General features: G+C 43.6%; 1 protein-coding gene across 1 annotated transcript; it reads left to right on the top strand.

The window, feature by feature from the left end:
- The first annotated feature begins 3,486 nt into the window (after positions 1-3,486).
- Positions 3,487-16,696, top strand: LOC133133876 (ras-like protein family member 10B). The gene is made up of 4 exons (XM_061250147.1): positions 3,487-3,803; positions 6,805-7,194; positions 13,112-13,236; positions 16,426-16,696. Exons 2-4 carry the CDS (start codon positions 6,904-6,906, stop codon positions 16,694-16,696), a joined length of 687 nt encoding a protein of 228 aa, XP_061106131.1. The 5' UTR covers positions 3,487-3,803; positions 6,805-6,903.
- Positions 16,697-16,969: the final 273 nt, after the last annotated feature.

The following is a 16,969-nucleotide window of genomic DNA, read 5'->3' on the forward strand; positions in this document are numbered from 1 at the left end:
CACCCCCCCACCCCTCATTTTCAATAAACTGTCCTGTCTGTTGGAGCCTCCTGTGTCCGTGTGTTAATGCAGTCAGTTGCCCTCCACCTCGAGGCATTGGACGTGATGAGCCTGGACTGAGATGGGGTGTGTCCATGGGTGCAGGATGATGCAAAGGGTGTTTGGCTGCCCAGTGTTTGCAGTGAGGTGCCTGGATAAATGACTGAGGTAGACCTTGCTGTTTGTCACAACTTTGATCACGCCTGGAGGACTTCACAATGGGAGCAGCGATGCGTACTTTCCAGGCTACTTATTAAAGGGAAAATAAAAATAACTTATTAAAGGAAAAATGCCAAACGAGACTTGGGCTGCCAACTCTCCAGCCGTGTATGATTCCACCCCCCCTCTCCCTGTCTGAATAAAAATATTGTCTAAAGATATTTATATATGAAAGGGAGGCAGACTGTCTGCTGTCCTTTCAAAAAAGAAGACACTGCAGCCACACTGAAATATGTATTTTTATTTGTTTCATCATATCAACAAGATTGATTTAATTGGCCCCTCCTTTGAGCTTTGCTTCAGTCTCAGAAATAAGGGTACTTAAAGTGCCTAAAAAGGTACAAATGCTTGTCACTGGGTCGATACATCAAATAAAATACCACTAGCTAGCAATATATCATTAATTTGGCTTGGAAAACATACTCATTTGTAGCCAAAGAGAACATTACGGTACTTTCAAGGGAAAATTTGGGAAATTTGATCCTTGGAAGAACAAAAATGTACCTCCACTGTCTGTATTTCTGAGAGTTGAGCGTGAGCTGCATCTGCATGCGGAGCCAGAAGCCCCGTTCCTTCGAGGAGGACCACAGCTGCTGCTCTTAATGAACAGTGACCTGGCGCTCGAGCAGCGGTCGAGGGGAAGCGGAGCAGGCCGGCTGGGGAGTCGGGTTTGGCCAGGTAGACCATGGGGGGGGCACGACAAACCTGCGGTGTTCCACAGTGCAGGCGGTTCACGTCTGTCAGAAACACAATCAGCCCGTATTGTCCAGATTAACCTCACACACCTGTTCCTTAATTCCCAGGCCTTCTCCGAGTTGTCAGTTTCAGAGTTCCAGGCCAAAGGGGCCACTGAAATGTGAGGTCTTCGTTATGCTGTTTATGCACTGGTTTGTCTTGATTTTATTTATTTTTATTTTCATGAAGAAATGTAAGAAATGTAAACCACAATGTGAGAATAGGCCTGTGTCATTTTAAGATTTGGATTTGGAATTTGGTTTGTCCCAAAGCTTTACATGAGTATTTATCTTCATGAAGATGGCTTTATTTAAGAGAGCAGTTAAACACAAAAGACACATTGGGCCGGTTTCACAGATGCAGATTAAGCCTAGTCCTAGACTGAAGTGCATTTTGTGAATTTACAACTAGGCTTAATCTGTCTGAAACTAGTTTATTATAATGGTGTACACATTGGTCCTTTTTTGGGGAAACAACTTTTGATGAAGGTTATAGGGATTTGTTCAATGGTCATATACTGAATGACCATAGCTTCAGACAGAGGGAGCATAGTAATCAAATGTGAAAGATTTTGAAATGCTATGTTCATGGGGAATAGAGTTTATACAGAGGATTCTCAAGGTCTTGTCTTACAGCTACATCAGCGCCAGTCTGATATGATAGGCTTTCGAAATGCTGCTTAGACTTATTTGACTGCAACTAGGAGGAATTGGACACATTGTGTGACACAGGGCATGCAACTGGCTTTTACTGGCTTTTTACAACACACCCGGAAGCATTACTTTAAGTTGGTTTCAATTAGAAACCAACCGTTTTTTTTTTTAATTGTAAAAAAAAACAAAAAAAACGAATACACAGTCTGTTCGACTGTTTTGTTTAAAAAGCCACTGTGAAGGAAAGCTAGTGACAGACATCACACGTTTGCCTAAGTGCAGAAACATTTCCCATAGTTCAAAGGGATTCTGTTCAGGATTACAAATGCTATGAAAAGCCGTTGACTTCAGAAGTATAAAGGGCTTCTTTACCGGTTCCAGGACCTCATTATTGATACAGTTAATTATTTTGACGGTGGACTAAGATCTTCTAATGATGCATTAAGTCTCAGCTAAAATAGAATATGAAAAAACGTTTTTCCTTTATATGAAGCTATGTATGGGTTGTTTAGAAACGAGAACATTTGAGTGGTAGTGTAAATCCAATTTCGAGGAGATTATTTTTAATGAGGTTGTTTATGGTTAATTTTTTTTTACATTGTATGTAGTTTATGTATATATCCAAATTGCTGTGCCAAAAAAACCCAATTTTTAATCCGCGTCAATATCAGTCCATAGTTTGTGTACAAAATCTCTATTGTATTGCATGATATGTTTATGGTTAATAAGGTAGACATACCGCCTACTTCTTCGTTGACATGCGAGTCCAGTAATATATTCCAGCCTGTTGCACATTCACATCTCGGGTAAAGTTATTCTTGCTTGGCGTGTATTGTACAGGTATGTAACACGTGGTTACTAAGCAACTGAAGAGAAAGGATGCTGTTGCTAAGATACAAACGCGGAACTGCCCGTCAGCTGCAGCATCTGCACATGATGTTCAACGCTGTTTAGGACTGTCAATGGTCCAGAAGAAGGTGACATTCTTGAGATGAGATTGCATTTTTAAATCAAAACGCTATCGAAGCGCTTACTGAGGATTTCACCCTTATGGCCACCTGACTGACAAGCTGTTTGACTAAACCCACATAAACAGAACAATTTTTCTTCCTCCCATAAATTATACTCGGTCTATAGCTATTTATCACTGCGGTTGTACGAGATTCACCACACTACAAACTGTAGATTGAGCCAGCTGTTGTAAATGACATACATTGTAGCGCAAATTCCAGTGCAACAGTAACATATCCGAATTATTTTAAGGGTATGCAGCTACTTCTGTAGATTACATTACAAGAAGAATCCCATGACTGCTGTTTTAATTGCAGGACCATATCTGCCCATATATCGCTTTGTACGCTGCTTGGGAAAAGTTAGTAACCATGTCCTACTGATAATTCAGAAGCAAAAGCATTGATCCACGTCTATTAAATTAGTATGAAGGTTATGGTCTACAAACGCTAAAACACCTGTAGGCTATCTCGCAATGTGCAAACAAAACCGCCGGTGCCCTTTTACTGGATATTGTGTGGTTTTATTAGCTACAATATTGCTAGTCATTATTATATAAAACAATGTAATGCGTTTGTTTTTATTTTGGTTTAAATTGCGTGTGTATTTTTTTTTTTAGCATACTGGCATCTCCTTCGCGACTGATGCATTTGTAAAACAGGATTGGGATTATCACGTTACAGCCAACATACTAAATTAATTTCTAGGCAACACGGTTGCATTTGCCGATAAATTGACTTCTTCAGATCTATGAGCTGTGTGGCTATACGTGCGCTGTCACATCCCAGCCACACACTGAACCCATTCGGATGCTGTGAAGGCTGCCGAATTGTCATTTCACGCAGAAGATGCTCCTGGCGTAGCCTATGTTTTTCCATTCTTTTTTTACGCGGACGCATTGATTTTTGTCTTGTGCGAGATGACGGGCGTTTTGACCCTGTGATGTCTCGGTGTTCTCTCGCAGAAAAGAGGGGGATGTTTTCACAGTGTACCTCGCTCCTGCCACCTGAGCCACTTATCTGCGGGCGGGAGGCGAACGAATTAAACTCAAGCAGAGCGTCCACTGGTCAATAACGCAGGTGTATTTGTGGCGCACTGGAATCCACGACGCACACTGAACCGAGCGTCTAACCTGCGCTTTACAAGGTAAGACGACGAGCCTTTAAACTATGAAATATTACTGGATAATTATTTAGGTAATTGGGTTTGAACTAAACACAAGTAGTGTCGAGTCATCACAGCCATGTCTCGTGCTTCGCTGTAGACTGATGAATATGCAAAAATGCTTTAATCAGTAGCCTAAATAGCTATAATCTTTTAAGAATATATAGCCTGTTATAAATACCGGGTTCATATGACGGACAAAAGCCGATTCATCTCAAAGTTTTGTGAGCACTGTAACACGAGTGGTTATAAGGCAGCTATCTATCTAACCTGTCCTAAAACGATAGTGCTTATATAAAGACCGTTAGCCAAGTTATAAAACTAGGAACAGATGCCGTCGGTGGAATATTCCGTAAAACAGTTGTTACTCGTTAAATGTTTGCTTAAAGGAAGCTGTTGAGATGGATCAAATATATTCTGGTGGATGACATCTAAGAAGTATTTGATGATGACAGAGGATATAAACACCCCTTGGATATATTTATCAGTCTTAACTACCTTAAATGGTGCGTTTTACAACAGCAGATGGAATGCTGGATGAGGTGCTGTTTCTAAGAAAAAAAAAAAAAATCAAATAAATAAAGAAAGCATGGTAAGTCCATCCCGTATAAATATAGCTATTTGTTCCAGTTAAGCCTGCATGACCCCATTAAAGCAAAAGGTGCAACTTCATTCAGATCAGATCACTGCTAAATAAGACCATACACATTCTCACTGCATCCCGGAGTATATTTCCTCGAGTTGTTACATTTCGTGCTTTGCAACGTTTAAGATTTAAGATGTAGGACTGGAACATTTCCATTAGTTAAATTATCCCATTTACATAAACCAAGTTACTGCACGCTGAAATAAACAAAAGTGAGTGTATTGTAGAAAATACTACACAAATAAAGACATAAACAGCTACAGTGTAGTGATGGAATAATACAAATGAAAATATCACGACCTGTACTTGTCTCTTCATAGAATTATGTAATTGTTTAATTTTGGGCTCTACGAATTCTGTTATAATGGGGCATCAGCAGTTTTTATTTTTTGCTAATGATGAAAAATGTGAAGAGAATTAGCGAGCCCCTAAGGGCTAAGGGTCACTCTCCATGACGGGATTTGCAGTAAGCACATTATAAGCACAGGATTTCATTACATTTCCTGCCTGTATTAAAGCTCAAAGCGATTTGAAAATTTTCATCATTTTATGCTTGCTGCAAAAAAAAAAGAAATCTCTGAATGTCCTTGAGAGCTAGCCAGGAACAGAAGACACATTGTTCATGCTCTTTCTGGTGTGAGTAGCCATCCCATGCCAGGCCATGCCAGTGAGTCACCATAGAAAGGAAGGGATGTGGACCGGCAGAGTCCTGTCTCCTGTGTGAATGGGCACCCAGTCTGTGTTGAGTTCATTGAGTTGCGGTGGTGGAATAAACTACAATACCCACAATTATTTTATTCCACCATATTCCGTGTGGCCTTCAGGACACATGATACTTACCCTCAGATTGTGTTCGTTCTAGTTCAGCACTACTCAACTCCACGTCCTGCGGGCTGCAGTGTCTGCAGGCATTTGCTCCTACTGTGCACTTCACCACCTGATTTCACTGATTATTTAATCTGCTTCATTCAGATAATAAGCTAATTAGTGAAAACAGGTGGTGTAGCGCATGGTTGAAGCATTTCTGCAGACACTAGTTCTGTAGCGCTGTTCTAGTTGATACCTACCTACCTAGCTCTTGTTGTTGAAAAGGGCTAATGCAGGGATAACCTGGGAAACTTCATTTAACTTAAACTTAGATGGTGGGTGGGAAACAGTCACTGTGAGCCAATTGTAAATCTGCAATGCCTTGGTCAGGGATCATCAAATCTGGCCCTTGAATCCAAATTCAGATCTGGTTTTCTTTTCTCACAGGTAATTAAGTGAACAATTAGTGCTACTGATTGGCCAGACTGTCCTCACACCTGACTCCCAGGTAAAGAAAGCCCTGGAGATAAGTGATCTGATGATCTCTGGTCTAGGTAATAGTTCCCACCTGACCATTGTACTTGATCCACTCAAGACAACCAAAACCCATTCCCATTACATTACCCTTATTAATCTCGACCTGCCTGTTTAACTTAATCTCTAGTGAGATTAATTTTTAATGCATTCCTTTTCTTTTCATTAAATAAAGGGATGTCATTGTTATTTTACAAAGCTTACCCAATGATAAAATATAGAAATTCAGTTCAATTCAATTGTAGTTGTACTGCACAGAGACACTGTCATTAAGACACTTTACAGAGGAAGGGAAAGGAAAATTGGTTACAAAAAAAAGAGCAAAAACTAGGCCTGAAATCTCAAAAAGCAAGCAGCTGAGGTGAAAAGAACTCCCCAGTGGGAATAAAAACACTCAATTGGCGCTGAGAGATGGAATTCCCCAGTGGGAAGAACTCTCAGGAGGAACTATTGCTGGCCTGGTGTAGTTGTTAAGAGAGAATAAATGCCAATTCTTCGGTTGTGCTCAATCGCCCTGTTTAGAAAAAGGAACCCCGATGGGGTAGGTCAGTCCTATGCATGCTCTGGCATTTTCGCTGACCTTTATTTATTGCTAACCCCATGAATTACAGCTGAAAAACCCCTTTCTATCCCTATATGACACTTTACCATGACCTAATGTATGAGTCTACTGTTACTGGTGTATACAGTTAATGAACTAATTGAGCCAGGGTACTTGTTGGAAATGAAAACCTTGCATTCAACTCCTACATAAATAAAATTGCCCTCCGCTGTAATATATTGTACATCACTGTTGAAATCTTTCTGGATGACATTTACCTACATGACAGCATATGGCACTGATGTGAGTGAGTCATATACATGGCAAGGTGCATTGCAAGTATTTAGACTTGTTAAATGGTCTAAATGTATATAGTGCCTTTATACATAGTGCTGCAAATATTTGTCACAGACCTTCTTGCAGTGTGTTGGGTGTGCTGTCTCTCCCCGCTCCAGAGACCCGGGGGGTGTTGGCCTATGAATGGGACCGCACCGTGCCCGCTGCAGCTGCCTCTGCCCCTTCTGCGACTATGAGGTTCCCGGCCGCCATTTTGAATGCACTGGCCCGTGGCTTGCGAGAACAGGGAGGGCGGGGCGGGAGGCAGAGGACGAGGTGGCGGCAGTGGGGGCATGTCTCCGCCGTTCAAGATCGCGGTGCTGGGAGCGCAGGGTGTGGGCAAGACCGCCATCGTGCGCCGCTTCCTCTGCGATGACTACAGCGAGACGCCCTCGCCCAACCACGCCCGCCGAGTGTACCTGTCAGCGGCCGTCCTCAACGGACACGTGCACGACCTCCAGATCACCGACTACCCCGCCATTCCTGCCTTCCCCGGCAGCAGTCTACAGGTCAGCCTCTCCTCGAGTCTCTCGGTGAAGCTTTACTCCTGTAAAGTCGTAACTCTGCCTCGAAACTACAGTGGTTTACAGTGCCGAAGGTTTAGAAGAACAACAACTCAAGTAGGGTCTCGCCCACAGATTCAGTGTTCTTGGTGTAGAACTACGTAGTTGGCAAACCCAGCAAACCCAGTTTTTCTACAGGCTGCGTCTGGTGTTCAAACCTTCCACTGGAGGCATTGTTGGAGACACATATAGATTGTTGGGGGTGGGTGTTGGTGCAGAAAAGATTATCCTCTTTGATACACTTGATAATCTGTTTAGTTGCAGAGATATTACCACAGTATCTATTTTGGAACCATATTTCTTTTTAGTCGTCTGAATCTTTAATCGATTTTTGTTTATCACATTATCCTTTGCTTAGACCCCGTTCCATGATGAATGGGCTGGCGCAGGTTCTGCTGCAGAATCTGTCTATTTACACTGCTGAATATCTACTGAAACTATTTATGTGGTCAGACATATAGCACCCATCTCCCATCCAACACTCCATCCAAGACACGATGCCAGTAGTTACTATCCACTGGCATTAGATACCGTTGACATGGTTACTGTATCGGTGCTTGTGTGTAGAAAAATGATCAAAATATGTTCATGCCTTGAAGCAGTTCTCTAGTTGAAAAATATGTATTTCAGCTGTATCGATTCTGCCAGAATTTCACACTTTTCCCTGAAGCCATTGTACAGGATAGAAAGGTAATGGTATTTGACCCAAGATAGGATTCAGAATGGCATGCAACATAGAAACTGGGGGCAGCTGAGTAGTGGTTAAGGTACATGACTGGGACCTGCAAGGTCCGTGGTTCGATCCCTGGTGTAGCCACGATAAGAGCCCTTGAACAAGGCCCTTAACCCCACATTGCTTCCGGCTTAGTCTAATCAACTGTATGTCGCTTTGGATAAAAGCGTTGGCCAGATGGCATGTAATAAAAAGGTAATAAGAAACAGAACCATGGGTGTACATACAATGACCACATGTGAACATATTTTGTTCTCCACAGAACTTAACCAATAGGATAGTTCAGTGAGTCACAGATATGACATGGTAGCTCTGCCCATTTGTGTTTACCACATTTCTCACTTCACTAGTAAAATGCTGTTGAGGCAAGGAGCATGGTCTGGTTAGGAAATCTATCCCTTGAGAAAACTATCAGAGGGAGTTGGTACAGGGTTCCCCTTTCATGATGCCCTCAAGCTTGCACTCCTGTCCCATCAAGAGAACATTCCGGGCTGAGAAACAGAAACAAGAGGGCTGACTCAGCACAAGCGTAATCCGTTGAAAAACGAACGAACTGTTCTCCCTGAACTCCTTGGAGTGTCCTCAGAAAAGACAACACGCAATCTGACATTTTGCTTAGTTTTCCCACGGTGCGGTTTTTAAAGCGATTATTTTACAATAGAACTTGCTCCGTTGGATTTCAATCTGGAAACCTTCAACTGTAGAATAAATTAATCAGAAAGCCATGGAGTCACAAGAGAGAAGTGGCTGGCTATCGGGGTGGCTTTGTGTTCTCATTAAGAAATAACAATAATAATGTTATAGCAGCAGTGGGCAAAAACAGTTTAGCTACAGTTGTAAAGAATGCCTAAGTATATGAGTATGAAATAACCAGGTTGTCCACATTTTGACAACAATTTGACTTTGAGTAGCTATTTTATGCCGGGAAATAGAATGGTCCCCTTTTATGTTAGCCTAGTTTGGCTTAAGTTGGCATTTCCTTTAGCCTTAAGGGTTGTGGGTTTGTATAACTTAACCTGCCAGACTGAAGGCAAAAAATCTCCTGTGCTTTCAGTAAATTTTGTCACCAATAGTTATTTTTTGAACAATACTTTCTCATATTTTCCTTTATTCATCAGTGCCGAAACAGTTTTGGAGAGCACAGTCTAGCGCACATGTCCTCAAACACATTCTGCAGGCTGCCATGTGTTCATACTGAACAGTAGGCTTCACCAGCTGAGCTGCACAGTTATTCCAATGTAGACTGAAGGCCCCGCCTTCAACACTTACAGAGTGTTGATTTAATGTTCAGTGTTAAATCAACACTTACAGAATGTTGATTTAATGTGTCAATGTTAAATCAACACTTACAGAGTGTTGATTTAATGTGTCAATGTTAAATCAACACTTACAGCGTGTTGATTTAATGTTCAGTGTTAAATCAACACTTGCAGACTCATACATACTCTGCCAGAGTTGAGTTAACATTGGAACTTTTACTATGCAGACTTTTCCTTTTCTGCAGTTATTTGCTGTTCTGTAATGTGGTTTAATGCTCACTAGGATAATTTTGTTCTCTTTTGTTGCTTTTGGTTGCTTTTTCATTTTTTCACACAGCGGTCACAGTGTTGATTAGCTTTCCAGGTCATGTAGTGACATCAGAAACTCTGGGGGATTTCGAGACCAGGCTCAGATACTACCTAATTTTTAGTAAACTAAGCACAAGGTACACTTGGAAAATGGTGATTTTGTTTCCCTCCTTTTGGTTATTGTGTTCATGTTACACAGATTCAGTCTTTAGAGCAAGGTAATGCAGCCTTAGTTCTGGAGACCCAGTTACTGGGTTTTTGTTTTTAAAGCTAGTCCTAAAGTTAATCTAGTTGGGTATGAGCTGGTCAACCAGCTAGTGCTGGTAGCTTGTCTGTTTCAAAACAGCCTGAGGTGGTCAAACCATGTCAAGCTGGGAGTTGGTCTGAACTCCTCAACCACCTGAACTATTTCAAGCTGGGAGCTGGTCTGAACTCCTCAACCACCTGAACCATTTTGACCTGAGAGTTGGTCTGAACTGGCCAACCAGCTACCAGCTGTTTCAAAACTTTTTTCAGCAGGTTGTGTAATCAACTGCTGTAACTGATCAATGCGCTGAGTAACAACAAAAACCATCAGTCCCTACAGGATGCAGATGCCTGCTTTCAGAGGTTTATTATGATACTGTACAGATGGAAGGGGAACATATAGGAACATATTCTCAAGAAGCACATTTTTCTGGAGTGCTTCAATTTGGACAAAGAAACAAACACAGTAATTTCAACAGACTATAAATATGGCATAGGATTTTCATACTCTGGTTTTATGTTATATTTTATTGTCAGAATGCAAACAAATGTCCATATGTACATTAAAGCATATTCTTGTTATCAGGGATGGACTGTGCAAACTAGAAAAGTGCTGCTACTGGATTTATATACATACTTCTGTTCCGTGTACTGTAAATCAACGCTGCTCAACTCTTCGTCCTGCGGGCCGTATTTGCTCCTACTGTGCCCTACCCTACCTGATTTCATGAATTATTCTACAGTTCAGATAAGCTAATTGGTGAAATCAGGTGGTGTAGCACACGGCTGAAGCAAATGCCTGCAGATACTGCGGCCCTCAGGACATGGAGGTGAGTTGCACTGCTGTAAATGTTGTCTAAGTTAGCTCATTTTAAGCAGACGCTCTTCAATATAAAAGTCACGCAGCACAAAAAGTTTAAAATACCTCATGCCTTCAAATTCCTTTGTCCTAGCTGATTCCTTGATTCAACAACACAATACAACGTTCTGTTATTAATATTTACAATATGATTTGATGTAAACAATCAAGGATTTCATTATAAAGGAAAACATTTTGTTATTTTGTATTTTTTAAATACCCCTGAGGTTAGATTTGATGTAATTGCCTCCAGTCTAATTATTGAAATGGAGGTCACCAGATCTCTCTATTTGGTGCAGGACCTTGTTTTTCCAATCAGTTTTTTTGTTCTTTCCTTATCTAATTCCTGTTTCATAATTTCGCTCATTGAAATTAGTGTCGAGACGTGGAGTACCTTTACTGCATTGGCACGTAGAACAGACGTGGTAAGGCATTGCCAAGTTTGCAAGCACCAACTTGTAAACAATCACTTGCGCAGTGGGGTGCAAAACAAATCAGGATTGAAGTGACAGGCAGAATAGATGGGTTGTAAGCATGCTCGTGTCAGATTTAACTGACAGGCAGAAGAGATGGGTTGTAAGCATGCTCGTGTCAGATCTATTTCATACAAATGAATGGTGCATTGTGGTATCGGGTGACTTTATTCAGTTCCACAGCATGGGGTAGGACTGTGGCCTTGTGACGAACTTGGCTGGGACCCAGAAGCTTGGTGGTTCAAACACTAGTGTAACCACGATAAGATCCATCCAGCTGTCGGGCCCTTGAACAAGGCTCTTAACCCCACATTTCGCCTGGAGCAATTGTCCCTTGCTTAGTCTAATCAGCTGTAAGTCACTTTGGATAAAAGCGTCAGCTAAATAATGCTGTTCAGTAGTTCCACTTGTTTTTTTATCATAACTCATTGTAAACTCACTTTCTCGCCATTCTTTCCTTTTCATATGCCATCTATGTGTTACGTGTTTAGTAAGTATTATTAACAGTAATAGTGAATTAATGTTAAGTCATTAATTCATCTGTTTTAGTTACACTGTTATCTATTATGAGTTTTGTGTGATATAAAATTTTTTGCCACATACTTTATTTGTGCTATGTATAATCATTTGCTGTGAACAGTGTGTGAAAAGTCCTATTTGAAGTATGTTTTTGTGGTGTCATTGTGTGTTTTCCTACACTTTATTAGGTATTTATTAGACTGCTGTCTAATAAATGCTGCTGTAGCCTATCCACTTAGAGGTTTGACACTGTGTTCCTGTCAGCTTTGATCATTTTGACCCTTCTCCTCTGACCTCTCTCCTTAACAACGCATTTCTGCCTGCACAACTGCTGCTCACTACATGTTTTTTTTCTTTTTTTTGCACTGTTCTCTGCAAACTCTAGAGACTAGTGTGCATGAAAATCCCAGGAGATCAGCAATTTCTAAGATACTCAAACCATCTTGTCTGGCACCAACAGTCATTCCACAGTCAATGTCACTTGTCACATTTCTTCCCCAGTCTGAAATTTGGTCTGAAAAACAGCTGAATCTCTTGACCATGTCTGTGTGCTTTTATGCATGTAGTTGTCACCATATGATTGGCTGTTTAAACATTTGCATTAACAATGTAATCAGTTTACAGGTCTACCTAATTAAGTGCTCAGTGAGTGTATGTACAACTCGTGTTGCACGTAAAGTTTGCATTTGCCCTATAGTTGTCTCCTGCCATGTGTGCTTCCTAGCATCAGCGTACGACCAGTAAAAGGGTCTCAGCTCGCTCTTTGGTATCCCAACAAACCTCTCTCCTCGTCTCACACCAAGCAGATGGTCTAACCGTAGCTCTCCTCCCACACGCTCAATGGGGAAGTGTCTCTCTCTGAAGGGAGGCATCACGTGCCTTTAAAAAACCAGCAGCTGGACCAGAATGTAAAACATCAATTATTCATTACATAATTAAGGATGGGTAATGTTTACTGTGAGTGGCTTCCCCTTCCTTTCTGCATGCATGCTCAAATTAATTATCAGTAAAATGAATAACACTGTTCCGCAGGTCAGTGTAGCCGTACACCACGTGTAGTGCAGAGAAGGCAGGCTGATTCTCCCTGGAGAATCAGCAAATTTGACACCCAACAGGTAGATTTACATTTTACATTATCAGGGAAGGCTCTCATAAATGTATGAGCGTTATGATTTACACTGTGTCTCATTCCTCTTTTGTTTTTTATTGCCTTGCCCTGTGCGTCGCCGTCATAACTGCCGGTGCATAAAAATGTAAATGAGACTGATTTATTTATTTATTTTTCTTCAGGTGAGCATTGATATTTTTAGCCAGCCAAGTGCAGCCAATTTAAATCTACTCGCGTGTGCCAACTTTGTAAAATTTGCAACGCCTGTATTTATCACCACCTCACCTACCCCTTCACCCCACCTTTCCCCATCCCTCTCCCTCTGCCCCCTCTCCCGCGCGCCCCTTCCCGTTTCAGGAATGGACGGACTCCTGTTGCAGAGGAATCCGCAGCGCCCATGTCTACATCCTGGTTTACGACATCTGCTGCTTTGACAGTTTCGAATACGTCAAGACCATGCGCCAGCAAATCCTAGAGACCAGGTACACGCCCGGAATGCTAATGCGCCGTCTCCGCCAGCCGCCGCTTTGAACTCCGCGGCAACGCCGCCGCCGTCGATGAATAGAGCCACAGCCACAATTAGCCGCTCCTGAACTACAGGCGGATTTAGGCTGCTGGAGCAACATCGACACAGCGCACCAACGCGTGTGGTGGTTGTTTATGAGCGTTATTACAACTGTTTTTATTTGGAGGGGGGTGGGGGGGGTTCAGGGTTTTTATATCTTTATACTGTTATTACCAAATAAATAAAAAAACACACCTTGGCTGTAGCTGATAGATATTCTGCGTTTGTGTGAATGTGTGAAGGAGAATTTTGTGTTTTGAAATGGTTTCTTAATCGTCTACATTCCTAAATTCTTTGGTTAAGGACTCATTCTCAGTAGAATGGGCTCTTGTTCTGTAAATTGTGCAACAATTATTCTGACACAGCAGGTGGCAAAGTACGTACTTCTCTCTCAAATTACTGGTCGGTAAGAGTTAAGCCCTGTGCAAATCAAGTCGCTGTAATGCTGACTGCCCCTTTGGGAAACACAAACACAAACTCAGGGCTCAACGCAAAGCCCAGGTTTAGCGGCTCAAACGGACCGGCCCCCTTTAAGGTGGAACAAAGAGTCCTGATGGTGCAGATGGTATCCGAGTCCGCCGGGCCCCGGAGACGTTGTCGGGGATGACGCGATGGCTCAATCTCACGAGCGCGGGGTCTTAATACGGAGGACTGGGATCCTGCCAGTGCGTTATCTCTGCGCACGTCAATATCTGCCGGGAGGGGGGGGGGTCCGTCAGGCGTGCGGAGATTGATTCTGAGGGGGCGTGCGTCAGATGTCTGAGCAGCACTGCGTCAGCACAGGAGCGGTGGGGCCAGGCCGCGCTCCGGGGCCGAGGTACGCGCTCCGGGGCCGAGGTACGCGCTTTAATGACGGGGTCGTCCAGAGCCACTGCCTGGGTCTCATCGCATCAGTGGCGTCGATTCTCACCGCCGTGTGTCTCCTGATGATGAAAACTGTTTTGGTGTTCCTGGGGAAAATGGGATAACTGTTCAGTACTAACCCCTCAGGCAGACGTCTGTAATGGGGGGACCGAGCCGTCACTGTGAGTGGCCTTTATAAGGTGCCTCTATACACTGAACTAAACAGATGTGTTTTCCACTATCTGACATATCCTAATGTATAGTGGAGGGAGGACAGTGTTCAGTTGTCTCGCCAGTTATGGATGTGCCTATAGACAGACAAAACTACTGACAGCCATTTGTCATGTCAGGGGAACATGTCTTTGACAGGGCACACGCGTGTTTGACATTCTGATCCCAGGCTGCTTGTTCAGTGCGTCCTGCCCCTTTGCCCTTGTCCTGACGGTTTGGATCCAGCGGGTTTATTCATAAGTTTGCTGGCTGTGCGGCGTTTGGCGGTCGAGTGTTTGGCATGCGGTAAATCCTGGCCCCCCGCCCTTCGGTCGCTGGCCGCTCGATGGTGTTGCCGGGACACAGACTGCCGCGTCTCCAGGTGGTCCTGTCGCTGACGCGTGATGGATGGGGCTGTAGCTTGTCTCATCTGCCCCCAACCGCCCCTGTCACTTTCAGCTCAGGTCTTCTCCTCCGTTTGGGCTGGAGCAGTGACACGGTCAGGGAAATCAGCGCCCATTTTGTGTGTGTGTCTCTGTGTCCCGCCACAGTAGGCATGCACTTGCTAAACAAATCTGCTGATTAACTAGGAAAGATTAGGTGCCCGTTTGTGTAAAAATGGGCGTGCTGTTCGTGCTGTTCTCTGTAAAAAAAATGCATCCTGTACATTTCCTGTCTGATTAATTAGAAAGGAATTGATATTCTAATGTGTAAACGGTTATGTTTTTATTGCCACAGTTCAGGTAATTATATTGTGAGACTGCATAATTTGCAAGTTTAATATCCTATTTCCTGCTACACTCTTTCAGTGCTTGCTTTGTTGCAGTATGCACAAACTCATGGTGCTTGTCTGTTTCCCTATACTAGTGGTATAGGCTATTAATAACACACAGTGGTACACATATGCTGCATATCTCAGAACTATCTCTGGACTTGTATAGCTGATTAAAAAGGTTTATTTCTGTATGGGAGCGCATGCCAGCTTTCCCCTGAGAAAATAGAAAATGTGGGTGGCATTGATGAGGGTTGAGCATGAGTTTTGCTGGTGCTCATTGGTGCATATGAGAAGCAGGGCAGCAGAGGGATTGTGGATGTGCCCAATGAGATGATAGCTCACCACCTTGGTATCTGACAACGAGAATCTGTGGTGTCAATAAAAAATGGACTAAATGAGCCAACAACAACCCAAGGGCTGGGACCACTCTGTCAGTTCATGCAGGAAGCAGGAAGTTCATGCAGCAGAGAGGATGCTGGGACTTTCCACTAATGTTCGAGTGTCTTCCTAGCGGCTGCTCTGTGACTTACAAATCAGACTCAATCATGCGGTCGACAAAATCTAATGTTTCAATGTAATTTAAAAAGGAGTGTATTCTAGAGGCTGAAATTAGAATGAAATACACCTGTTTATGCTTGCTGCTTAGGTTTCTTAATCATTTCTTGCACTACCTGAAGCAATAGCTCTCTAATTATCTGATAAGGTGTTTGGGTCTTTTGCGATGAATGAGCATGTTTATTTGAAGCACCATCAATGATTTTTCCCTCCGTAGATAATGTATGACTAAGACTGCATGCCAAAGTATAATTGTCACCTGCCTACAGAACCAGTATGTTTCCACTTACATCGCTTACATTCATCCACTTAACCGCTGAAAGGCCTTAGTTCTTTTCTATTCTTGAGAATAATAGGTATGAGTGTGCTGCTGTTATTGAATGAATATAGGTGCTCTATGTGCTAACACTGCTCTGTGCATGTGTGCACGCGTGTGTTTGTGTGTGTGTGTGCGTGTGTGTGTGTGCATGCATGTGTGTGTGTGTGCTGTTTTCTGTGTGTGTATATATGTGTGTATGTGTGTGTGTGTGTGTATATGTGTGTGTTTGTGTGTGTGCATGCGTGTGTTTGTGTGTGTGTGTATATGTGTGTATGTGTGGGTGTGTGTGTGCATGTGTGTGTGCATGTGTGTGTGCATGCGTGTGTGTGTGTGTGTGTGTGTGTGTATATGTGTGTTTGTGTGTGTGTGTGTGCATGTGCGTGTGTGTGTGTGTGTGTCGGCAGGGTGCTGGGCACGGCGGAGACACCCATCCTGATCGTGGGGAACAAGCGGGACCTGCAGCGCGGGCGGGTCATCCCCCGGCACAACGTGTCGGACCTGGTGCGCAAGAGCTGGAAGTGCGGCTACGTGGAGTGCTCGGCCCACTTCAACTGGCACATCCTGCTGCTGTTCAGCGAGGCCCTGCGCAGCGTGGGCTGCAGCCGCTGCAAGCACGTCCACGCCACCATCCGCTTCCAGAGGGCTCTGCGCCGGGAGCGCTGCGTCCTCATGTGAGGGGCCTTCCAGAGCGGCGCCTCTCCCCCCCCGCCCCGCCCGAGGGACATGTGGGCCCCCGCCGAACCCTGGCTGCACTGCTAGCTCCAGCCCCCCACCCCGTATAGGTCTCCCTGTGCTGCCAAAGCGAGCCCCGTTTTCAGGGATGGGCACTAGCTGCCCAGCTAAGTCCCGGCGTCCCGGGTTCCCACCAAAACCAAAATCCGAGGCTTTGCGGTTTTGAAACTGGAAATGCGCGTTTGAACGATTGCTGAAGGAGAAGAGAAGCCAAAC

Source organism: Conger conger, chromosome 7 (genome assembly GCF_963514075.1).
Source record: "Conger conger chromosome 7, fConCon1.1, whole genome shotgun sequence".
Lineage (NCBI taxonomy): Eukaryota > Metazoa > Chordata > Actinopteri > Anguilliformes > Congridae > Conger > Conger conger.